This window comes from Meles meles, chromosome 5, assembly GCF_922984935.1.
Source record: "Meles meles chromosome 5, mMelMel3.1 paternal haplotype, whole genome shotgun sequence".
NCBI classification, from domain to species: domain Eukaryota; kingdom Metazoa; phylum Chordata; class Mammalia; order Carnivora; family Mustelidae; genus Meles; species Meles meles.
In genome coordinates this window covers 91,997,489-92,022,798 of record NC_060070.1, presented here as the reverse complement: position 1 = coordinate 92,022,798, position 25,310 = coordinate 91,997,489, and the positions used below count along the sequence as shown (strand labels likewise).

At 53.7% G+C, this 25,310-nt stretch overlaps 1 protein-coding gene across 9 annotated transcripts; it reads right to left on the bottom strand.

Moving 5' to 3' along the window:
* Nucleotides 1–464: 464 nt before the first annotated feature.
* On the bottom strand, nucleotides 465–24,534 carry TJAP1 (tight junction associated protein 1). Of its 9 annotated transcripts, XM_046005439.1 has the most exons (12): nucleotides 24,464–24,534; nucleotides 23,869–23,964; nucleotides 14,722–15,090; nucleotides 14,501–14,629; nucleotides 7,962–8,065; nucleotides 7,096–7,221; nucleotides 5,457–5,485; nucleotides 4,532–4,693; nucleotides 4,245–4,311; nucleotides 3,112–3,219; nucleotides 2,925–3,008; nucleotides 465–2,227 (listed from the first exon to the last, which is right to left on the bottom strand). In XM_046005439.1, exons 6-12 carry the CDS (start codon nucleotides 7,192–7,194, stop codon nucleotides 1,133–1,135), a joined length of 1,644 nt encoding a protein of 547 aa, XP_045861395.1. In that variant the 5' UTR covers nucleotides 7,195–7,221; nucleotides 7,962–8,065; nucleotides 14,501–14,629; nucleotides 14,722–15,090; nucleotides 23,869–23,964; nucleotides 24,464–24,534; the 3' UTR covers nucleotides 465–1,132. The 9 variants fall into 9 exon arrangements, with proteins under 9 accessions (XP_045861395.1, XP_045861393.1, XP_045861399.1 ...); XM_046005437.1 differs by lacking the exon at nucleotides 14,722–15,090; XM_046005443.1 differs by lacking the exons at nucleotides 14,501–14,629; nucleotides 14,722–15,090 and adding an exon at nucleotides 3,968–3,997.
* Between the last annotated feature and the right edge of the window lie 776 nt (nucleotides 24,535–25,310).

Here is a 25,310-nt window from a genome sequence, read left to right as displayed (position 1 = left end):
TAGGGGAGGAATTAGAACCATTGAACACTAGGGGGCAGTGCCACCCCACAGTCCAAGCTCCAGGCAGCATTCACTGGCCCCAAACGTCAACTAGGTCTGGCTCAGGTCTTGGACTTGTAGGACCTGGGATTCTGGGGTGACACCTTACACCAGGCCCCCCCCGGATGTGAGGGCGATCTGGCTGCGACATCTTACACCAGGCCCCCCCCAAAGATCATAACCAAGGTAAAAAGCTCCCCTCCAGGGCTGGGTTGCATTGAACCCCACCTCCAAGAGATTTGGGCCCTGCTGAGGTTACTTGAGGTACACCTTCTCCCACTGCCTGATGCTCTGTGGCCACAGACACCCCAGGCAGAGTGCAGCACCGGGGACTAGCAAAGACCAGAACTTGGCTAGGATTTGGAATGCTCAAGAATGGGGAGAAGAACTGCACAAGGAAAACCGTTAATAGACAAATTAGGCAGTATCAGTAAAATAGTTTTAATTTTAAAATAGTCATTGATGTGAAAAGTTCCCAAAGCTGGGAGTAACAGTCTACAGCCAAGGTTGGGAGGGGGCCAGGCCTCACTCACAACCCAGCTTGAGGCCCCCAAATCCCTCCCTCTCCTCCCTCCCAGAGAGAGGATGGACACAGCTGAGGCAAGCCCTGAGTGAGTCCTCTCCCTCATCCCCCAAGGACCCTTTGAAGGCAACAGCTTGTGCAGAGGACTTGAGAGGAAAGCAGGCAGAAAATAGAAATTAGAAGTTAATAATCCAAATGACATTCCCCTCCCACCCTTGGAAAAAAACCAAAACCATTTGTGGGTACGAAATGGGAATGGAAGATGAACACTGATGTAACAGACCTGTCAGCACCCCAGAACAGCCCACTTTGGGCTGGCTGGAAGAAAGGTCTAGAGCCCCAGCTGCATGTTACCTTTGGGAAGTACATACTCTATGAAGAAAAGGGAAAGGTACAAGGCAAGCTGGGGCCAGTCATAGTCAACGCAGCTAAAAAGCCTGGTGTACTCTCCCCCTCTCCCCCTTCCCTGCACAGGGAGCAGAGTGGTGCTGGCCTGAGGGAGGGCTCTGGGGCAGGGTGGGGGGCTCCCATGGTCCCAGTGTAGCCATGGTAGGAAAGCAAGTGGGCGCCCTAGTTGAGCAGGTTGCCCTGCTCCTGGGCCTGGGTCAGGCTGTCCTTGCGGTGCAGGTGGTGCACCCCCATTCTTTTGGGGCTGCGCTGGGGGCGGCTGGAGTTGGGGAGTGCCCAGGCCCGGCCCTCAGTGTGGGAAGTGACCGGCCCCTCCTCCGTGCCACCACCACTGGGCAGCAGACTCTGGCGTTCTTCCTCAGGGCTGATGGGCAGGTTCAACTCTTCCTCCTCCTCCCTGGAAGGGCCAGGGTCAGCTTCCATGGGCAGCAAAAGCCCACTCTCACTAGGTGTAGAAGGTGCCAGAACCTCCTCATCTCTCTTGGTGGGACTAAGAGCAAAATGGTGCTGCAGGTCAAGGAGCGCATCGCGTCCGAAGGCTGTGCGCTGGGCCACAGCGGCTGGAGGTGGCGTGCGGTCCACAAATGCCCGCTGCCAGCTGGCGAGCAGGTCCTCCTCAGAGCTGGCAGAGCTGGCTGGGGCACTGAGTACTGGGGGAAGAGGGCTGGGCTCATGGTGGGGTGAGGCCTGGGCTGAGGCGGGGCTGCTGGGCATCGGGCTAGGGCGGGCCCGCTCACTGCCCTCCTCCACCAGGCTCAAGGAAATGGCCTGGCGCGTAGCGTAAGTGCAGTTGGGTAGGGGGCTGTTGCGGGGGATTCGTACCTTATCCTCGGAGAACTCTATGACCTTGCGGCCGGGATAGAGGGGGTGTGGTGGAGATGGGGTGGGATAGGGACTCAGCTTCTCAAAGGCTGGCAGGGGCGATTCCTCCTCTGGGGAGGCCCCGGCAGTGCCCAGAGAGTGGCATTCTCCATTGGGTTGTGGAGTGGGACTGCCAGGGGCTGGGGGACTGGCAGGTTCACCCAGGCCACCTTCACTCATGTCCACATGCACAAAGACATCCTCAGCCAAGGGGCGCCCGGCACTGCCTGACTGCGCCGAATTGAGCAGTAGAGACTCTGGCTTCTCTAACACTCGGGCGATGACTGATGTAGGGACCACAGCCCCTGGTGCCAGGCTAGGGTTGGGACCCGGGCTGGCAGCTTCTTGACCACTGTGCAGATGTTTCCGGACCATGTCCTGTAGCTCACAGGGCAGCTGGGGCGAAAGAGCAGAAAAAGGAAAGAGACACATGAATGCTCCCAACTTCTGAGCAGAAGTAATGGCTACCGCACTGGTCCCACACCAGGCTGGCGCACAGTTTGCTTCACAGATAAACCGATGCTCCGCAAGGGCAAACGACCAGAAGAGTCAGAGGAACACACCCAGCAGCTGATCCCAGAGCACTAAAGCCCATGAGCTCTCCAACGTCCCTCTCCCCCCATCTCAACAAAGGCTTCTGCCCAAACCAGATGGAAGTCTGAGGCACCTGCACTGGCCGGCGGCCTCAGGAACGCCTCCACTCCTTCTATAGACCGTGTGAGCCTCGGGCCTGAGGCTCTAGAGTCTAGAGTTCGCCTGCTGCGGTAACACGGTCAGTTCAGCCAAATCCCCTCAATATTCTTATAGTCAACAGCCACCCCCACCTTGGGCATGGGCTCCCAAAAGGGGGTGCCTCTCTCCCTGTGTCTGTTCCAGAAATCCCAGCTAGGCCAGCCCCTGCGCTAGTGATGGTCCCGACAGCACATGGAACACCAATCAGTGGCAGAGTTGACTGACTCAAGGGGAGACATGCAGGCGAGGGGCAGGCAAAGCAGAAAGGGGGAGAGGAGGCTGGTGGCCTGTGGTATCAAACCCCAAGGGAGAGGAGTCCCAGGGGCGGGGCTCGCGGCGGCGGGGACGGTGTTCTGCTCACATCGGCGAACTTGTGGTTGCGGAAGTGGGACTTGTTGCACTTGAGAAGCTGCACAGCCAGGTTGCAGTCCAGCCGGTACCGCTCCTGCAGATATAGGTGGGGGTCACCGGCCAGCCCCACGCCACACAGAGTGGCCACTCTGGGGCCAACCCAGCCGCAGGCGGGGAGGGCCCTCCAGCACACATACATTGAGCTCCTCCAGTTTGTTGATGGTGTTCTTGGCGTCCAGCAGCTTATTGGTCAGCTCCACAATCTCCCAGTCTAGCGTCTTCCTATCCATCTCAGCCTTCTTGATCTGAAGCACAAAACTCATGTGAACCTTGCCCCCCGACCCTAGCAGGCCTCCCTCCCCTCCACCTCCCCCCAACCCAGAGACACAGGAAGCCACAGGTGCTGGGGCAGCCAAGGCGGACGGAATAGACAGACGATGGACAGACAGAAGACCAGCCACCTCTCCTGTTCTCCGGGCTGGCTGTGGGGCAAGGGCTTTCTGGACATGACCTGCTGCCACCAGGGCCAAGGACAGAGACCATACAAGAGTTGCCCCTCGAGGGGCTCTACACAGCAGGTCAGGCAGCTGGACCTGAGAAGGAGTAAGTGTACAAACCCAGGGGCCAAAGCCTATATGTGGAGCACTTTCCAGGCTAGGCTAGGAAGAGGGAGGAGGGGTGGGGCGGGGTGGCAGCTGGGGGCGCCTCTGAGATTATCTAGTTGAGCCAGGAGGGAGCAGCGGCCTCAGCAGCAGCCCTCTGATCTTCAGTTCAGGGGCTGGAGTGCCTCCCCAACCCCAAATGGCTTGGGCTTGTTGCCACCACAGCCGAGAAGCCGTGAGTGTTCAGCGGTGACATCAGTCAGGATCTCTGCCAGTGCCGAGCGCCAGCCCGCAGCTGTCCCCCCAGGAGGGAGGCACTGTACCGAGCGGGCCTCACGTAAGGAGGAGGAAAGCAGTGGGTAGAGATAAACGGCCAGGGCCCCAGCAACCCCAGGTCTCAGCTGAGGAGGAGGCCAGGGCAAGGGAGAAAACACACAAACTCAGACGCAACTGCAAAGATCCAGCTGTGGCTAAGAGAGGCCTGACGGGAGAGGGCGGCAGCGGCGGCGGCGGCATGAGGGGAAGCCGGGAGAGAAGAGAAACAGTGTGAGCACTAAGACAGTCCTGACTCGCACAGCACACTGCGGTCCCCTGCCCGCCTTATCCCACCCCCTCCCCAAGCCCCAGGGCACAGTGGCACTCCATGGGCAAGTCCCAGCCCCCTGCTATGCCGTGAGCACAGTGCCAGCCGAAGTGCCCCCATGCCCCTCCACCCCCCGACAGATTACCAGCGTGTGCAGCTTGTCCTCCAACTCCTGGTTGGTCCTCTGAGAAGCTGTGTAGCTGTTCTGAAGCCTGCAGAGGAACACAAGGCAGACCCCTGGGTCGAGATCTGCTCTCAGGCCCTCCTCAACCCCTCCCTAATATGGGATGTGGGGCACGTCATTCTCCTCCCAGAGTTTCGGCTTCCCCACAGAATCAAATGATCTCTGAGGCCTCTTCTGGCTAACCTCCCATGGATGGGGTGGGGTAGGGGGATATGTGTGCATGGGTGCCTGGCCCCTCATTTCCACACCTGCGGAACTTGTCCTTAAACTTGTCTAGCTCCTCACGGCTCTGGCCCAGCTCCAGCTCCAAGCAATCCTGCCCAATCTCCAGCTCGCGCTCCAGGGCTTCAGTGCGCCTGGTGGCCGAGGCCAGGCGCCGACGGAGCTCCTCATTCTCCTGCTGCAAGAGCCTGGCAGGGTGAGGAGTCAAAGGCAGAGGGGAATCAGCATTAAGACAGGCCAGCCCTGGAGCCCCAGGCTGGGCTCAAGAAGCTTGAAGGAGCAGGGATGACACGAGTATAGGCAAAAGTGGGGGCAAGGGACTCCCTGAGGAGTCTTGAGTCTGGGGCAGCATATTCCATAGGCTTGTTAGCCCTGAGAACACAGCCTGGCTGGGGGCAGTGAGGTGGGGAGGGGGGCGGTGGGGAGCAGAGGGCATGGTAGAATCCACCCCCACCTGTGAAGAAGAATGAGAAGACAGAACTGGTGCGGGGGTAAGACTTCCCAGTCTGTCTCTGGTTACAGCCTAAGCCAGCCGGCCACCAAGCCCTCCAGCTCCGGTTTCCCCACTGCACAATCAGGCTGCTCCATTATTAATCTCCTGGAAATCCAGCCTAGCACTGCCCTCCTCTCCAAAGGCCTGATGTGGCTGACAAAGGGCTGCAGGAAGGCAGCTGGCACAGGAGGACCAGGAGTTGGGGAAGGGCTCTTTGGCAAGAGCAGGCTCCTCTGAGCACCTACCTCCTTGGTTCTAGGTTCTCTTGGAACCCATGGAACAAAAACTCTTTTCAGAAGGAAATATCCACATCAGGCCTCCTCCCAGAATCCCTAAATACCCCACCTAACCTTCACTTCTCCCTAATCCAATGAAAAGCCCGGAGGTACCAACAGCCTTGCCTGGAGCTAAGAAGGAAGTGCTGAGGCAAGGCAGGCTCGTGGGCAGCAGATACTCACTTCATCCTCTCCGCATCAGTCAAGGGTTCCTGGGCACAAAAGAATGGAAGCTTGAGGCTCAGCCCTAGACCACTGGCCCACCCTGCTTGCCACCCTCCAAAAAGCCCTGGAAAGGGCCATGTCTAAAGCCCAAGCAAGCTCACAGAAGTGGGCCCTGGAGAGATGGAGGCAATCCAGTAACGCCTGGACAAGCCTGGATCACCCTTTCCCACGCCAACCAGAAGGTTTGAGAACCTCTTCCAACATTCACCCTTACCCACACCACTTCCAACCCCTCTCGTAATTCTAGAGCAAGTTGCAAATGAGTCCTGGTATCCATGCTACATCTCCCAGGGATAAACAGAGCCTCCCAGCTGTTCCCTGGGCTCCTAGTGGGCCCCACAGGCATGGCAGAGACCTTCCAGAGAAGTGAAGAAGTTAAGCAAGCTACAGTAGGGTTCTGAGCTCTGATAAAGCCCACTTGGCCCCTGGAGGGAAGATGGGGCAGAATCAGGCCCTTCCAGGTCCTCAGAAGGAATCAGAACATGGATGAAGGAGAGCCTCTAGGCTAGTCCTGACTGAGAGCAGTGATGTGTCTTCTCCTTGTCCTGCTTGAAACCTCCTGCCCCATCTTCCCCAAGCCCCCATTCTGGTCATAGCCCAAGAGCCAGAGCTCAGCCAGCCACAGAACAGGGAAACATCAAGAGGCCTGCTCCGAATGGAGCTGACTGCTTCAGAATGCAGATCACAGGCCGGAAAAGAGGTGGGTGGCCTGGACCATGGGCTCTGGAGCCAATGACACCTGCATTTGATCCCATTCTACCACACTCTGCTTGTACTAACCTTGCTAAGCCTTAGTATCCTCATCTAAAAAACCAAGGGAATGCCCACAGGATGGCACCTATCACAGTATCTGGCCTTCTTACTCAATGTTCCCTGAACTGAGAGTAGGCAAGTCCCAGCATTCCCACCCTGAATTGGACTACAGCAGGCCATGGTACGCCTGATGCTCCGCGGGGCTGGAGATCTCGGAGCTCTGCAAACGTGCACTGTGTGTGGCAATAGGGTGGGGACAAGCAGCCGGGCAAACTGACTGCAACACACATTTCCTCCTGAGAGGAAACCGAATGAAGGAGGAGAGGCCATTTGGAGACTGTTTCACAGTGGCCTGAAGAAGTCCCCCTGAGAACCTAACACAGCTCCTGGCAGGGAGTGTGTCTTTCACAAGTGTTAGCCAGACCAGGCAAAGATGGAGGAAGGGCCGGACTTCTGGGGACAGCAAAGAACAGTTGGTCTGGTGGGAAGAAGCCAGAGCACCACCTCCACCTCCTCCAGAGAGTCCCAGCCTCCAGTGCATGAGGACCCCTCCGTCTGGTGGGCTGCCTCTTGCCGGAAGAATAATACTGCCTGAGAGCATTTCTGTTGAGCCATGAAGACTCTGGGGTTCCCTGACAAGGGGTCATGTGCACAGCTGTCCTGTGAGCCTGCACTGCCCCTACCAGCAGTGCTGCAGCTAGGAGCCCCCTGGCACAACACAGCAGCACAACCCCATGCGCCTGCTCGGGGGCCCAGACGTCCTCTCAGGCGGGAGAAGTCAGTCAGGCACCCAGCCTCAGGGGCCCGCATCTACCAGCCAGAGTAGGAGTAGGCGTCTCCTGACCTCCTGCTCCAGTTGGGATCCTGGACCGTCCAGCCGCAACTCCCGATGCTCAGGGGGTGCCTTGCGGTATGGTTTCTTAGCAGGGGCCGCACTGGTCATTCTTGGATATGAGGGCTTCTCAACCTGCTGTGGGGAAGCCAGGAAGGAGAAGGTTCAGAGACATGGGTAAGAGGCTTCTGGCCAAGGACAGTAAATGGAACATATGTAGGAGTCACCCAACACACAGACAGGCTTGGGCCATTGCTGGGGACATCAGAAACCTGGACTCTGATGGATCAGTGCCCACAGGGCAGGGGAGTGCTGGAGGGGACAAGGGCCCACTGCAACCAGACTAGGGAGGCAGAAGGCAGGGCCCACGGCCTGGGCACCAGGAAGAGAGGCTATGGCCTAGTAATGAGACAAGGTATCTAAGAGCAGACCACTGCTCCCCTCTGTGGCCTTACAAAAAGGCCTTAGAGAGAAAAGCCATTCCCTCTGCATCAGTTTCATCTAAGCTACACTGGGGATGAGGAGAGCACCAATTTCACAGACCTGTTGTGAAGATTACATAAGCCACTAACCAGTTATCTAGCACTTAGGAAACGTTCCACACGTGTAAGCTCAGAAAAACCCCAACAAACAAACAAACAAATTCCCCCCGCCCCGCCAAGTATCCAGAAAGTAAGGGTTTGAAGATGCTCCCCCAAACCGGGCTCCTCGGAGTGGGGGCATCTCCAAGCTCGAGAGTCCTGGAGGCCAAGACTCTCTGGCCTCCACCACTCTCTTTTCACTAACCCCCCACCACGAGGGGCTACCTGCCTGCCCCTTGGCCCGCCAGCCTTGCCGGAAGGGGGCCAAGGCGGGGTGCAGGCCTCCCAGGGACATACCGTCTGACTGTCGGCAGCTCTCTCTATTCCGCTGTCCTGGAGTTAGCCCTCGGCTCTCTGCATCCCACGGCCCCTCCACTTCCTCTAGCCAACAGCTCCTGAAACTAGAGAAGGGAAGAAAGTGGAAACCAGGTGTCAGCCACGGGTCTGCTGGTGCCCGCAGCCGGCCTACCCAGTCCAGGCCTGGGAAGGCCCCTAGGGAGAGCCAGGCAGAAAAGCCATGGCCCAGGGGATCTGGGGAAAGCAATGGAGGCAGGAGAGGACCAGAAGCACAGGGCTCCTTTCTCCATGAAAGCACAGTCAGAGCCCTAGACATACACATGCGTGTCTTTTATGTGCTCGTGGTCTCAGCTCACCACGTGCCGGATTCTGGAATAGGTCTGGTCCCATCCTGTCCCTATCCCACCTCAGATCTGTCCTGTTCATCTCCCAGGTCTCTCGGGGTTTGGAAATTAAGAGATTTGGGGAACACAGCTTGCAGAAGAGAACAGCAGGAAAAAGACTAGTAGAGACCCACAAGATGCTGGAAAAAGTTCCTGGCCATGTTTCCAGGAGCCCAAATCCTACTTCTGTGTGTAAAAGTTGTAAACAGACGTTGCAACAAGGAAGGGTAGGCCCAGGAGAGAAAAATCTGAAAAAGCAACAGTTAGAGCAATGACTGTGCAATCTCAGTAAGGATGACTATGGCCCACCTCCATCACTTGCCCCCTCCCAGATCCCTGGCCATGTGTGAATGGCTGTCACAATGGCGGGGAGAGCTATTGGCATCTAGTGGGGAGAAGCCAGGGATGCTGCTGAACATCCTGCCGTGCACCGGACCGCGCCGCACGTTGAAGAATCATCAGCACACAATGTTGACAACACCCAGGCTGAGGAACTCCCAGGCAGAAAGCCTGAGTCCAGGGATTTGAAACACTGGGCTCTACACGGCTTCTGACACACTGTATGGCCCCAGCTCAGTCCCTCATGGTCCCTCTTCCACACAAAGGTGGCTGGACTGAGTGACTGGTGAGGTGCCCACAGGTTCCCCACAGGTTCTGGCGCACATAGCTCTGCCCCCACCTGTAATGAGCTGGACCGCAGCACGGGGGCAGCAGCCACCACAGGGGCCCACGGAGGCAGTAACCTTAGGTGGCCTTCTGGGTATAAACAACCTTCCACCGCCTTCTGCTGCCATCCACCTAAATAGAGCTGGGGGCCTAGGGAAGCCTTGCGGGCTAAAGCATGTGTTCCTGCTGTCGGGACATGCCCTGGCCGCGACTCCTGTCACATTCCAACAGAGCCTGGGGCAGGAAGAACAGTGAGGGGGTAGGGAGGGTGGGGAAGCAGGAGTGGCCTCCCTTCTCTGTCTGGGCAGCCTGGTCTCTGGCTTGGGGTTCTAGGGGGAGCTGGGGTATGGCAGCAGGCACGAGCCGCCAACCTCCACCCCTTTGATGGGGAGGCGGACATGTCCCCACAGGGCACGAGCAGCGTGCTGTGTCGAGCTGACTCCCTGCACAGGAATCCGGGCGGGCCCAAAAGGACAGCACATTCCTAGGGTGTGGGGGAGCAAACAAGTCACCCCCGCAGGTTCTCCGGGGCTACCCCTCCTGCAGGCCCTAGGGTGGGAGCTCCTATAGCCTGGGGGAAGGCCCTGAAAGTTCCATGCCAGCCTGGATAGCTGGGTGCTAATACTCAGAGGGTGTAAGTGTGGGGTACCTGAGTTAGAAAAGGGGACAGCCAGAGACGCAGAGTAAGAGACACAGGGAGCCAAGAACCTCTGCAAAACCCAGGGGTGAGGGGGCTCAAGTTGGGCCTGCTCCCTTCCTCATCTGCTCCCCCAGCAGCTGAGTAGCCCCCTTCTCCCTGCAGGTCATGCGCAGATCCCCTCGATTCTCAGCCTCTTTTCTTCCTTAGCCCTATTCTTGCTAATACCCACTCTGGCCTCTAGGCACCAAGACAATAAATGGGTGGCAGGCAGGCAGGCCGGGAGCACATTGATGTGCTCAGGTACCTGGGGATACTAGCTGAAGGACAGTGGCCTTCACTCCATGCCCTGGGGCCTTAGCTCTACCTGTCACACATCCTGGTCATCTTGATGTCAAGTCTCCACTCCCTAGCCTCACATCACATACTCCCAGGGCTTTCCGCGCCAGATAACCTGGCTTGCTGAGGGACAGTGTGGAAGTGGCTGGCAGGGAGATGGGAGGAGTACTGCAAACACGGACACTCTGGGATGAATGGAGCCAGCAATGGCAGGCAGTTACCTATTTTGGCCAGAGCATACTCTTTCCATACACACCAGAGCCACAAGGAGGAGAGTCACTCCCAACTGGGGAAGCAGAAGGCAAGGCCCACTAGGGAGACAGTCTGTGAGGGAGCCTGCAGTGTCCCCGACACAAGCCCATGAGGGGACTCTGTCTCACTCTCACTCCCTGCCCCATGTCAATAAATACCAGTATGTGTTGGGGCCCTAGTTCCAACTCCTGAGATGTGCTAAGTGCCCCCAGATCCAGCCCACGGCGGGGGGGGGGGTGTGTGTGTGTGTATTAGAGCGGGGAGCCAATTCCAGCACTGAACAGGAATGTGATGGGCCTCACAGGCCACTGTCCTTGACTGGAAGCACAGCAGGGAAGGACAGACCATGGAGGGAGAGCCATGCCAGGCGTACTGGAGAACAAAGCGAAAAGTAGCCGGACACCAGGCCCACAGCCAGGAGAAGATAAAAGGTGAGCTGCAAGACAGCAGAGCAGTCCCATCGGCAAGACCCAGCCACCAGCTGAGGCCTCCACTGGCCATGTCTCCTTTACCCAAAGAGTCCCATGTTGCCTTGGCACATTTCAGTGCAATCCTCTGTCAAGAAGAGGAAGTCCCCAGGGAAAGCAGCTGAATAACTCAGAATGGGATACAGGCCAGGATAAGCAAGCAAGTGGCCTTTGGGATCCCAGCCTCCATCTGCTGAGCTGGCTCCAGGACACCTCCAAGAAAATGGTCTTTTGGAAGGTCTAGAAATTGACCAAAAAGCAGCCCACTCCCACCCCTCACCCCATACAACCTGAGCTTCAAGGAACTGGTGGCAGAGGACTCAGGATGTGGGGATTCCAGATCGCAAGCTAGGTTTGCACTACGAGAACAGCTGAGGCCTAGGTGAAAAACTCTGGCTGACCCAGTCTGGTCTGCAGCCCTGCAGGCACTGCTGACGGAGACACCCAGAGCAGCCTCCAGAAGGGAAAGTGGCTCTTCTCAAGGCCCCCGCCCCCAAGCCTCACCTCCCTGGTCCTCCTTGGCATAGCATTCATTCTTCACTCAAACTATGCTCAGAGGAGATGCGGGCCCTGCTGGGGCGGAGAGGGGGGTGAGAGCTTCCTAATTGCCATGTTGCAATCTGCCAGTCAGCGCAGGCCGCCTGTTGCCGCCTGCCCTGTATTAAATACCTTCTCCCTGATTACAGCCCAAGGGGCACGATTAGCTGCCTCCAGAGAACAAAGTCTACTTTCATTAGAAATGGGACTCAGCACGCACAGCAGACCTGCACTGTGAACCCACTGCACAGCTGAGCAGAGTGTAGTCAGAGGCAGATATAAGGAAAAATGTGTGCCGGACACCGGGCAATAGCCTTTAATTAAAGGACAAAAAATTTGCCAAGCATCCCTCTTCACCCAGGAGACGGGACTCACACCTGCTCCCTTTTGTAGATAAGTGCCCAGATGTGACCTGGGGCTGCCACCAGTCAGCAGTCACCACTGCTAGAGATGGAGCAGGATAAGGAGAAACCTTCAGAATCCAGATTTTCTCCAAACCATATCCTCACTCCCACTCTCTGCAAATACCCACAGTAGGTGACAGCAAGAAGGTTTAAGCCCAGGGCACCCTCTCACTTCCTTCTGCCATCTTTTCTATAGGTCTGCCCAGGGGAAAGCCAAAAGTACAGGAGAGGAGGGGAGGTCATCCAGCTCTCCTCCTGCGGAAGGAGATGGGAGTGAAACCAAAATGGGTGTGGCTCTGTGGCTTTTGACACTTTAGTCTGCCCCACGGAGGTCTCCAGGTGCTCAAGTCCCACACCAGAACCTCACTCCATCCTCCCCGGTTCTCCTGCCTTGCCCTAGAGAGCCTGGCTGCCTCCCCTGCTCCCCACATCACCCACACTCTGTAAGAAATTATGGCCCCAACAGTTTATCTGGGCTCAGGCCATTCTCAAACCTATGACAATGCCTTTCTACTCACACAAGTGAGAGACTATCAGGGCCACACATCACCACAAAAATCACTACAGCTCTTCATAATTCACTTGAACAAAGTCAAACAGAATCACTCATTTAACAATTGCTATTGCTTTGAGAATGAAAGGAAATCAGCCCTTTTCCAGAACACTCCATTTGTGTTTTATGCTGTCTTAATTCCCCTGTGGAACCCAGCACGATACAAATAAGTAACAAAAATAAACACAGGCCCTTCCTAAAGCTGCTCATCAATGGCTAAAACATGAATGTCTGATCACACAGGGCCTAGTGCCTCCTCTGTGGGAACTGCCCTCAGCTGTAAGCCCTGGATAGGTCTCTGAACTCTGCAGGCCTGGAGGAAGCTGTGCCTTTGGGGGCAGGGCACATTCCTGCCATACAAATCTGGCTGCCTCTCAAGCCTCTGAAATTCAGGGTCTGCATCTGAGGCCAAAGAAACATGAACCACCACCCTGCCAGGGCCAGCCCTTTAGCCAGGCCACCCAGCAGAGGCCCTGGAGATTGCCTGCAAGGAGCATCCCCCACCCCCCCAACACACAATTAATACAGCCCCTCTCTACCTTGAGTGTCAGTTCCCCCCTGCACGGCGAGCCCATCCACCAAAGCTGGCTGGGTTCAGCCCTCCCCCTCATTGGCCCCCGGGTGCCCCTCCTGCTTGCTGCCAACCCCCTGTTTCCGGCATGCAGCTGTTCCTGAGGTACATGAGCAAAGCCCTCAGCAATCCTGTGCGCGTGGCGGGCAAGCAGCCAGCAGAGCACGGGGTGGGGCCTGGGCAGGCTCTGCTCTGGGCCGATGACTAGGCTGGGAGATGCCAGTCTGTGCCCAGACCAGCCCTGCTGCCCCTCCAGCAGCCATGCCTGCCACCCCTCTAGGCAAGTACCATCTCACCCTCTTGGGACACATTGCCTGCGGCCCTGACCTGGCCCCCTGCCTGCTCTAACTGGCACCGACTGACAGGTTTTTAAAAAGTGGGTGGGAATTATTCTGCCCCAGAGTAAGCCCGAGGACTCTAAACCAGTGCTGGGGACCTTGGAGAGCTCACCTGGCTCCCACCTGAGCAAATACCTCAAGTCTATCCAGCTGGCCTCGCACTCAAGTGAACACCTGACAGGAACAAAGGGGCTGAAGACAACTATTGCTGATGATCCAAGCAACCTCCCCTAAATAAAGGCAGGGCCCATAAGTCCCCATGCCCTTGCCTGAGGAAAGGCAAGGTAAGGGGTGGCCCTGAGCCAGCTCGCCGCTGTAGGCCCCTCTTGTTTTCCTGACCAGAGCCCAGACACCAGGCACCCCCCACCCCCCCAGCTGGCTCCTCCCGACTCAGGGTCCCTACACACCAGGCAGCCCCTACACCCTCGCACATTTATGAATTCCCACCCCATATGAGCAGGAAGCTCCCTGCTTCTCCTTCCTGGCCCAAGGGGAAAAGAGCCCACCCAGAGGGCCTCCAGGTCCCAAGCAGCTCCGTACCACACAGACTCCAGAGGCTGGAGCCAGACAGGCTGTCTAAGGAGTTACCTGTGCAGAACACCAGGGAGCCCAAGCAATCCACCTTCCTGCTATCCCCAGAGCCCCCTTCTCCTTTCCAACCCTGGAAGGAGCAGGGAATCTGGCAGGAACTTCTCTATGGCAGGCTCTTCACCAGCCTCCCAGTTTGAAGCCAAGGCCTCTCCCAGGCCCACTGTGGAATCCAAAGCCAGGTCCCTCCAGCTCTTCCCGGTTAAAGTCCGCCTGAAGCTCCGCAGAGGGAAGGCAGTGGGGGGCCAAAGTCCACCCACTCCACCTACTCGAGCAACGGGTGGCAGGAGCTCTATCTCAGGTGACTACCTAGTTCTGGACTCAAGCTTTCAGCTTCACTCTCTGCCCAGGGAGTTTCCCACAGCCAGGCCACAGTTCTCATCAAACCCCCCCAACCTTAAGGAGAACCTTGCAGTTGATCCTAAATGATTATCCTGGGTGAGAATAATGGGGACACCATTCAATCTTCCCCACTTGACAAAGGGAAGCAACTATCTAGCCAAGAAGAAAACTTCCCTCCCACTCTGGCTCCATCTGTCTCCGAGCTGTGAAACAGAGCATGGTAACTGCGAGATGTTCTCAAACTCCATAATGCTTAAAGCGGACTGAACAGAAACATCCCCCCCTCACCACCACAGCAAGGAGACTGGGAAGGTGGAGGGACAGCAGCAAGGACAAGAGAGCAGAGGAGGCATGAGGTAAGGGGAAGAGGCAGCCAGGCTGGCTTGGGGAGGGTGGGGGGTGACTGAGGCACTACTTGATGGTATCCCCCAGGGCAGGCTAGCTGGCCCAGGTTAGACTCACAGGGTTAGTGTCTTCTCCCCAACCAGCCAGCTCTCCTGGTTAGCACGGTTAGCGACAGACTCATGGCAGACGCCCTCCAGGCACTCCATATAAACAGACAGCTTGGTTGAGAGCAGCCCAACTCCGGAGCTGCAAAGAGAGAGCAGAAGGAATGCCAAGCTGCAAGATGCCTGAGGGTACACGCTGCGTTCTTCTGACAGGGCAAGCTCCTCCAGACTTACCACTAGACCCTCGGGGGCCTTCTCCCATCCAAAAATCATGCTAGGCAGAAGAGCAGCATGACCCCTTGCCAGCCAGTGAGTCCAGCTGGCTGACCCCAGGTGACAGAGCTCTCTGGTCGGTCAAGCCGAGGAGAGGAGAGCTGAGGTGGAAGGGGGCACTGCTGCCAGGGGGCAGCTCCCCAGTCTTGCCTTCTCCCTGGACATGGCTGCCAGGCTGCACCATACCTCCGAAAGCGGGGTTGTCATAACAAAGCCAGACACGGCTGCCGCTGCCACCCAATCCAGGCCTGTGTCAGCAGAGCCCACCCTGCCACCTTCTGCGGGCTCCGAGGCAAGGGGCTGGGAGAGGACTGGCACAGGGATCAGAGGCTGCAACAAGAAGCGCATGGAAGGCACCACACAATGGGGCAGTGTGTGACCTGGGCCAAAGCTGGGCCAGCCTCGGGATAGGCCAGGGGATGGCGCTTCCCAGGGAGTTGGCCCCAGTGGAGTCCAGAGAGCAAGGATAAAGGCCACGCTGCAGCCAGGCTCCTCACACTCCCGGCAGCGACCATTCCACCCACTCAGAACGAGCAGTGCCCAGAGACTCTAGTGTTCCCATCACAGCAAGCCCAGGGAACAGGAGAAAATCTCTCCAGAAGCTTCCAGAACTACCCTAGCGAAGTAACCTGCTCTGGCTTAGAGATCACAAGGCAAATGGAGCCATAGTAGCAAGGTCCCAGAAAACCCACAAAAGGGACCCCTGGAGCGGCAGGAGAGCACAGCAAATGCAGCAGCAAATACTGAGCAAATACTGCTTGTGCTCACAAAGGAGGGCCGCATGTTGGCAAGGAAAGAACAGAAGGATTCCCCTTCTGTCTGGAAAGCCCTGTGGATGACATGACTCAGGGTAGAGGGAAAACAGCGACCACCCTGGCACCAAACAGGGGCCTGGCCCTTCTCCCAAGCCTAGGTTAATCATTCCCAATTGCCTACTCCCAGGGTTCCCTGTAATACTCTTGAGAACAGCCGCAGAGCCCAAAAGGCCAAAGCCTGACCCCAGAGGGGGAGATAACCACCAAGGAGAGAACATCTCTTCCTATAGGCTCTGACCTCCTCCCTAGACTGCTAAGAATGCACACCCACTGACAGGCTCCCTTCAGAATCCTCACTAACAAATAAAACCGAAAAACACCAGCTGGGGTCTGGTTTGCTTTCAAAACACAGAGCAGCAAGTAACCTAGGTAATCCAAGGTTTCAGAAAGCAGGGACTGTCTCTGTTAAAACTGAGGTTGAGGAATCAGGTTAAGTTTACTCTCTTCCTGGCCTCAGAGCACAGAAGCGCGGAGGGAAGAAATGCACGTGAGGCAGGAGCGATGGTGCCCACACCATGTTTAGAACCATCCCGATTCCCTCTCAGGGCACTCCTGCCGGGTGACCTCATTGCAGCATAAAAAACCACCCCTCAGAGACAACCAGCATGCCTGCTGTGGCAAGAACCTCTAGTAAAGACTCTCCATCCCTCCCAAGAAGCCAGCCCCTGAGGAAGCCCCTTAGCTGGGAAAGAGGCTCCAACAGGGGCTACTTGACCCCAGGGAAAGTGTTAGGTGAGCAGAGCAAGCTGAAGAACAGCATGTACTACTACTGAGTTGTGTTTATTTTACAAGAGATACATGAGGAGGAATGTCTAGAAGCACATGAAAATGATTAGAAGGAAACAGGATAGTTCCCTGTCTTTGGGAAAGGGGTTTAGACAGGGGCAGTGGGGGAAGAAAGGGAGGGTCTTTTTACTTTTCCTTTTGCATATGTTTCTGTATGGCAGGTATTTTATGCAAGGACACGTATTATGCTTATGATGAAAACAGAATTCCTGGACAAACGGGACAAAAGTCCTCCATCCGCACTGTGCTTTACCATCCCGGAAGTGCTTTCCCTTCCACTTTATGTTCTTTGATCCTTGTAGCCTAGTGAGGCCCACAGAACAGGTGGTGTTCTCCCATTCTGAAGGGACAGAGAAGACAAGTGATTTGCCCAAGACCACAGACAGAACTGGGGAGAAGCCTCCTCTTGGGAGCAACAGGAAAGTCCTGATGAGTCTGCCCTGATGTAAAGCCCTCGGAGGCTTCTGAGACTGAAGTCCCCCCGGGCTTACCTGGGAAGGTGCGGAGGCCTGTTTAGTACCCCAAATGATAAACCCAGCATTCTATCCTACTGTTAGCTGAAAGAAGCACACGGTGAAGCCAGCACAATCTAGACTAACTTCCTGGCCCCTGCCCTTAGGGAGAACCCCCCCCCCCCCGGTTCACCGGGAAAGCATAGAGCTCTTCACAAATGGAAGGCCATGTCCTTCCCAGCTTCTAAAGGTCACCTCGCAGACAGCTGGCACTTATGAGACAGTAACTAACAAAGAAGAGGTCCCACTCTCACACTCATGGCCAGTCCAGGAAGACTCAGCCCCTTTGAAGCCTAAATGTACACAGCACAACCCGGTCCTGCTGCCTCACCCAATCTCCTCTCCAACTGGCTGAACATACGAAGCAGCTTACCAGCCCTGCCAAGACACCACCGGCAAAGATATGCCACATTGCAACGTGCACTCCCACACTGAGGGACAAGGGGCAGAGCCCAGGGAAAGCGCCATCATGTCACTCTCAGCTACTGGTCTCGTCTTTTTGGTTCATGTAGGCATTAGCAAGGTTGTAGTAGGCCCTGGCTATGAGCAGAAGCACACCCAGACAATGAGCACTACGGCCAGGAAAGCAAGCAGGTTATGGAGCAATCAGAGGAACTTAATGAGTAACAAAGAGGATGCCAGCAGCCAGACTTGTTAAAAGATGGTGATTGGCAAGAAAATACACTGGTGTGAGCTTCATCTCTGCTTTTAACCTCTTCTGCTGGCTTAGGGATGTGTTACTAGAACACATGAAGGCTAAAGAGGGAAACCGCTGAGCCAAGTACCTGGAAGATCACTGAACCGCATTAGCTCCACAATAATTAGTAATGCTACTGCTAATCCTATCACCTTTTGTTTATGCAGGACCTTGTTTCCTAAGAGTTCAAAGGAGAGATCCTATCTGCTTTCCTTTCAAGGACCAGTCTGGGTCACACAGTAACCGGGAATTGCTCAGCACCTACCATGGAGGGCCTCTAAGAAGCTTCCAGAGATAAAAGGTCTTGCCCCAAGTTTTGGGGGATGGGGAGACAGGTTAATAGCCACTTGCATTACAGTTTGGTACATGCTTTGAGAGCCCAGAGGAGAGGCGGCTGGCTGGGGCAGGGGTTCAAGGACCAGACAAGAAGGCTGCCCTCTGAAAAACTCAAACATATCTTCCTCATCTGGACTATAAACTCAAACTGGAGCACCAGCTGGCATTATATAATTAAGAAGTCTAGACTTCTGGAAACACATTCCTTGGGTGTTTGTTGGGAACTGGTGCCCTAAGAACCACCCCCATCAATTACACTAAAAACAAAAAGGCAAAGAAAGGACAGTGAAGTCCCAGCTACCAGCCCTATTTCTGGGGAGTAGCTGTGTTAGGCCTGGTTCTGCAACACAAGATCATGAAAGCCCTAAGAAAACTAGGGCCAAGAAGTCTGGCTTCCTGAATGCCTAGATGTGTTCTATCAGCTTCATCCAACAGTTTTCAATCCATAGAACACCAGGGAACATGAATCCTCAAACACCCCACCCAGTCATCCATAGCCTGAACTACATTACAAATCTACGACCTACCACCCCCCGTCTCTATCCACCAAGGTCACCACCATGCTCACATAAAGGGGATCCATCATAGGAGTCATTACAACACAAAAGATGGGGCAAAACATCAACTATTTTGCACTGATGATGTCCCTAGCCTCAGCCTTTATATTGCTTTGCTATAGAGACGCCCAATTTTACTTCTACCTCAAAAATGCTCCTGGCAGAAATCAAAAGTGTTATTCTAGCTTGAATAAAACAAAGCCTTTTCTTATCCATTGTGTTTTCCAGAATGGAATTCATTTACTAAACAAATAATAACTGAGTATCCTTGGTATGACAGGCACCATGCTACACGCCATGAACTCATTATCACTAATGCTCAATACTCCTACAAAAAAGATAACGTGACCCTCATTGTAGAGCGTCAAGACCAAGAGTCCTACTACTTAAGCCAATTGTCCAAAGTCACGCTGCTGGTTTAAGTCACAGAATCACAATTTCAACCAGGTCAGCCTCGCTCCAAAAATCAGACTCTATCACACAGCTCACCTCACTCCCAACTCTCCACCCCCTCACTCTCATCCCCTGATCAGGCAGGGTCTCTCCTCTACAGAGGGTCAGCTAAATGAAAGAGGCCAACAAGTAAACGGAGAAATCACCATACAATATGGTAAATGGCAGAACCACAATGTGCTATGGGTGCCAAGAGGAGGAAAGGAAAGCGGGGAAGACTTCTCATGGGAGGTGACAGACCAGTGGGGTCCTAGGGGACGAGCAGTTTCAGAGAAGAGGGCAACCACGGAGAGTAAAATGCACAAGCGAAGAGGAAAGTAAATGGATGGCCACAGCATGTTCAGGAGCAGTGGGAAATTCAGGAGCAATGAAGCACAGGGCAGATGAAGTGGGTGACAGCAACTCAGACTAGAGGGTTGAGCTGGGGCCAGTCTGTAAACAACCTTTCTGCACACTGAGCTAGAGTGTAGACTGTGTCCTGAACAAGGGAGAAACCATGGCATTTTTATGGGAAGAGACAGTGTTTTTCATTGGAAGACATTTCTCACAACAGCTTGAGAGACAGATTGGAGAGGGGAGAGACTGCCCACCACATTTCATGCATTCTATATACCCCACCACATCACCAAGTGCCGATTCAGTGCCTTGCACTATCCCAAAGGGTAGAATACAATAATGACTAAGACATGTCCCTGTTGTCAGGGCACTAACAGTCTTGGGACAGTCAGACAAGTAAACAGACAACTACAATGCAGCCTAAGCCTTAACACAAAGGCACAAAGGAAAAGCACAAAAGGAATGGGGAACCCCAATTAAGGGACATTTAAATCAAGACCTAAAGGACAAAGTGGGGGCGGTTCCTGGCTGGCTCAGTCGGTAGAGCGCGTGACTCTTCATCTTGGGGTTGTAGTTCAGGCCCGTGTTGGGCGTAGAGATTACTTAAAGATAAAGTCTTTACAATAAATAAATAAATAAAGGACAAAGAGGTAGGTTAGGGTGGAGGGGGGCAGCCGCATTCCAAACAGCAGGGCCAGCAAGCGCAAAGGCCCAGAAGCTAGACAGGATAAGTTAACAGAGCTGCTAATCCACAGGGCGCCTCGGTGGCTCAGTTGGTTGGGCGGCTGCTTTTGGCTCAGGTCATGATCCCGCCGTCCTGGGATGGAGCCTAATGTCGGGCTCCCTGCTCAGCGGGGGAGTCTGCTTCTCCCTTTCCCTAAGACCCTTCCCTCACTTGTGTTCTCCCACTCACTCTTTCTCTTTCAAATAAATAAATAAAATCTAAAAAAAAAAAAAGAAAGAAAGAAAAAGAAGAGGCTGAATCCCGGTGAGAAACGAAGGCCAGGTTTACCCAGAGGTCCTTGACACTCAGAATATGGTGGTGAGGAAAAGGTGAAGGGATTAGATGGAAAGAATACTCTCGAATAAGGGATGTTAAGAGAAGAAATGGACTTTGAGAATGACAAAATCAGAACAGTAAAGGCAGAGAACTGACTCCAAATCCATCAGCCTTCACCCTGCAGCTCAAGCATTTACTAAAAGGAGACCCGAATTCAGTACTAAAACACAAAGGTGTACTTCACGGAGATTACACGTTTCAGCACGCTGACTGCAGCACAAATCGAGATAAAGTATGTTATCCTGACATAGGAGGCTCCTCAGTTAATGGTGGAGGGGAAAAGACACTGATAGATACTAACTTGCAAAATTTCATGTGCCACAACAAGTAGGAAAAGGTCATTTGAGGGGTGGCTGGGAATTCCCAGAAAAAGCCCTAAAGCCTGAGCCCTCCCATCCCCCTGAAATCTGCTCAGACATCAGGCTCGTGCCTACTCTGATGGCAAGGTAGAGTCATTTACTAAAGAAAAAGATGGGCCCTGCGGGCGTGTTAAATAGACAGGACGTGACTCAGAAGCAGGGGAAGAGTGATCCTTCAGAGCAGGGCAAGGAAAGCCCGTCAATCAAACCTCGGGCACACCTCTGCCCCAAGGCTGCACATGGGCTTCCTGGCCAGCTAAAGACAAAGAGACTGGCCAGCAAGCACTTGCAGAGCTCCGAGCCAGGACTGTGAGCCAGGACTGTCCTTGACCACCGGAGCTGTCTTCCACTTACTTTCCCCTCAAGCTGGGGGGCTGACATTGGTGAAAACACCACCTGTTTTGTTTTTTGTGTGTAGTTTGCTACCTGTTCTTTTTAAAACAAAGATGGCATCCAGATTGTCTATGAATTTAACCCTATGGCTACTTCGGCTGCTCCTGTCAGTAATCAAAGTCAGAAATGAGCCTTTTATTTATGTCTTCATTAATACATCCCCTCCTTTAAGGTATGCTAAGAGTGGATTCTCGTTGTCAGACTGCTCACCCAACCCAGGTCCAAGGTTTTCTAAAGGGCAATCACCAGGCTGAATCGTGAAGAGTCCAGATTTGGCCAAGAGGGCAGTGGGCTCCCTCCCACAGTCCCTGTACCAGTTTTTATATCTGAGGAGAGAGCTGTGATGAAGAGCTCAGGTCCTAAAACATATTTTAAATAAATCAAAAAAGTTTACTATGATCTAACCACCATGACAAACAGACAAGAGATATAAATTGCCACTAGTCATATTTAGTAAAGAGTTAATTTCATACCAAATCCAAAAAAAAAAGAAGGATGCTCAGTTGCTGATAGTCTGGGTTCAAATCTCAGCTCTGCCCCTTATTAGCTGGGTAACCTTGAGCAAATTAACCACTCTGTCCTCTATTTACTTAGCTGTAAAATGGAGACAATGAAGTATTTGCTTCATAGGGTTGTTATAAAAATTAAATCAGTTAATACATTTAAGGAACTTACAACAGTGCCAGACACACAGAAGATGCTCATTGAGCACTGCTCCTGTTGGAGCTCAACTGCAACGGCAACTCTAAAACCTCACAACTTCAAAAAGGAAATCATGGGCATTTTAACATCACTTTAAATACTTTAATGAAGATGTTTTCACTACATGCAAAATCTACACTATTCAAAACCTGTGCCGCATCTCTCTAACAAGACAGAAGCTCAAACCAGTACAGGGCCGTCAGAGAGAGACACCTAGTACAATGATGAAGTCAGTGCTGAGATCTGACCAGCACAATAACAAACACGTATGGAGTGTCAGTCACTGTTCTAAACACATTTATTTAACCCTCACAACAACCTTATGAGAGGGGTACTCTTACCATAAGAAAGCTAAGGCAAAAAGAGCTATACAATTTCTAAAGGTCACTCAGCTACAAATGGCAAAGCCAGGATTTGTACAAGGAATTCTGGCTCCTGCGTCAGTACTCTTAACTTCTAGGTGTGCTCCCCACAATCTCCTGGCTGATCACAACTCTAAGGGGGGAGTCCACAAACTGTCTTCAGAAAGAGAAAACTCCCAACCTTCTAGAGTCCCAGCTAAATAACATAAGCTTTTCTGATATGTGAAGGTGTTGAAGCTGACCTAGTAAGAGTGATTTGGGTTGGTCTGTCTATAGCAAGCCTTTTGGAGGGAGGCGGCACAGGCAGGGAGCAGGAATGGTTAGTGCGGAGTCCTAGATCAAGCTAGACCTCCCAATCCAATCATGCAGAGATGTCAGTCATGAAATGAGCTTCTGTGAAGTCTGTACCCAACTCTGGCGTGGGCATGACCACAGGGCATCAAGGAAGTGAGGACCATATTCACACTTTGTGGCTCCAGACCCCTTCTCTTTTCTCTAACCCTAACTAAATCCACTGTATCTTTTTTTTTTTTTTAAAGATTTTATTTATTTGACAGACAGAGATCACAAGTAGGCAGAGAGGCAGACAGAGAGAGAGAGGGGGAAGCAGGCTCCCCGCTGAGCAGAGAGCCCAATGCGGGACTTGATCCCAGGACCCGGAGATCATGACCTGAGCCGAAGGCAGAGGCTTAACCCTCTGAGCCACCCAGGTGCCCCTCTTTTTTTTTTTTTTTTTTTTAAGATTTTATTTATTTATTTGACAGAGAGAGAGATCACAAGTAGACAGAGAGGCAGGCAGAGAGAGAGGGGGAAGTAGGCTCCCTGCTGAGCAGAAAGCCTGATGCGGGTCTCGATCCCAGGACCCTGAAATCACGACCTGAGCCGAAGGCAGAGGCTTAACCCACTGAGCCACCCAGGCACCCCATTAATCCATTATCTCTTAAGCCATGTTTAGTTTGGCTAGTGAAACTGTTTTTAAATGTGGTTTGAAAGGGAGAATACAAAGGAAGAGAAGAAAGCTATTAGAAAAATCCTACAATTCTTTCCTTCCATCACCACACTGATCCAGACCGTAAAGCAGTCCCCAAATATCAGGGATCTCAGGGACAGAGAGTGATACAATAAATATTCCTAGAGCCTTACACCAGTCAACGCAACTGTCACCTTACCGTAAACTGATCTGGGTTTCTTCCCCCTAACCTCAACCTGCTTTTCCTCCTCCACTGACTCCACCTACCCACCAAATGTACAACCGCAAAGAAAAACTAATGAGCCCTTCTTACCAAAAGAAAGCTCCAAAGAAGCACACCTGCTGCAAGAGTGAATTCAGGAGTTGGTGACAGCACGATCAGACTTTTTCTGACTCCCCCTGCCCCATCCCTCACTCACAAATCTCTACTTCAGGTAGGATGCCAAACTGAAGATGTGATGGGGAGACCGAAAAAGACAGTGAACATGTAGGAAACTGCTTGTAGCAGGGATGTTAAAGCACGTTTGGCCTCATCTCTATGCCCCTGACCATGTTCACTTGTACAGGTAAAGGCACACAAGGCTCAATGCTACACCCAATTCTCAAAAATCAGTGTGTAATCTAAACAGAACACTAACTTAGAGACCACAGACAAAGGGCAACCTCTATAGATGAAAGCCCTTTTCAGATTAAATGTTTCTCAGTATCACTCTGAGCCCATGCATCCTGCTGCAGGGAGCATGCCAGCTTGTCATTGGAGACCACCTTACCCGCTCTGGGGTTGAGCTCGGGCAAGTCGCTACCTCTTCTTCTTTCCAAGCAGGTATTGTGATTTCTTCCAGTCCCTGGGGCCCCTGAGTCTTCAGCTGAAATTGGGGCAGATGCTATAGGAACTCTGGAAGGGGTGATCTAAGTCTGCAGAAGGGTCATCTGACGCTTTAGTTCCCTCCATACCAAATCTGCCCGGCATCCTCCAGGTCTCGGCTCTCTTCCCCTCTTCCCCACTATCCTCCAACACGTGAGAGACCTCTTTCCTACTGGCCCAGTACAGTCGGGCCTCGGCCACAAACTCCAGGGTTCTTGACTCTTCGGTTTAGAAATTGTCCTCCAATTCGCGACTGCTTCCCTAGGGCCTGCACACCTACTTGTGCTTCCCCCGCCCCCGGCCCCTCCCCCAGGGCCGCCGCTGGATCCTAGGCCCCCTCCTCTCCGCCCCATCTCCCTCTTTTTTTTTCTCCTTCCAACATCCCATTTCCTCTTCTTAACCCCAGAGCTGTCCCTCCTCCGCCCCTACTCCGCGATACTGTCCCCACGATCCTCCCCAACTCTAGCCTCCCGGCCGACTACTCCAATCCCACAACAAACTTTCCGCCGCTGCCCGGTGCCTTCACGCCGCCATCTTGCCGCGGGGCAGGCCGGGTAGTGGCCACGGCCGCGGGAATCCCCACGCACCGGGCGCTGCGCGTCATCGGGGGCGTGGCTAGGGGCGTGGTTTCGGGTTGGGGAATTAGGGCACCGGGTGATTGGGGAAAGGTGGGGATATCCTAAGAGTAGGGTTTGGAGGCCTGGGCGCTGGAGAGGGAAGGAGGTGTCAGGGGTAGGGCAAGAGCTGGAACAGTAAGGAAAGATTCTGGTACTAAAAAAAAAAAAAAAAGGAGAGAGAGGGAGAAAGAAAGAGGAAAGAGGAAAGGGAAGGGAAGAAGGAAGAAGAAAGGAAGAAAGAAAACAAAATAATACTAGTGGAATAACGCCAGCATTGGTTCCCTGTCATCGAAAGGATAAAAGCAGCTTCTCAGTTTGCCACGTGGCGGTCCGTGTGACCCACCCCCTTCCACCTTCACCAGACTAATTTTCCACCTCTCCGAGAGATTTCAGGTTCCCAATCGTCCTGCATTTTCAGGCCATCAGCCCTCAAAATGTCCAAGTCCCCTCCTCCCCTTTTATAGTCAATTCTTGTGTGTCCTTCACCCCTCAGCTCGAAATGTCACCTCCTCCAGAAAGCCTTCCTCAGGCCCCAAGACTGGACTTGGTGCTCCTTTTGCTGGGCATCTGTAGCCACTGGCACATAACTTCACTGCAGTTATCCTATGCTATAATTATTTACTTAAATAGTGCACCCCTCACTAAGCTTCTGCTCCTTCAGGGCAAAAATTGTGTCCAACCGCACGTTCATATTCCCTAGCAGGTGCCTGGAACATAGTAAATGCTTAAT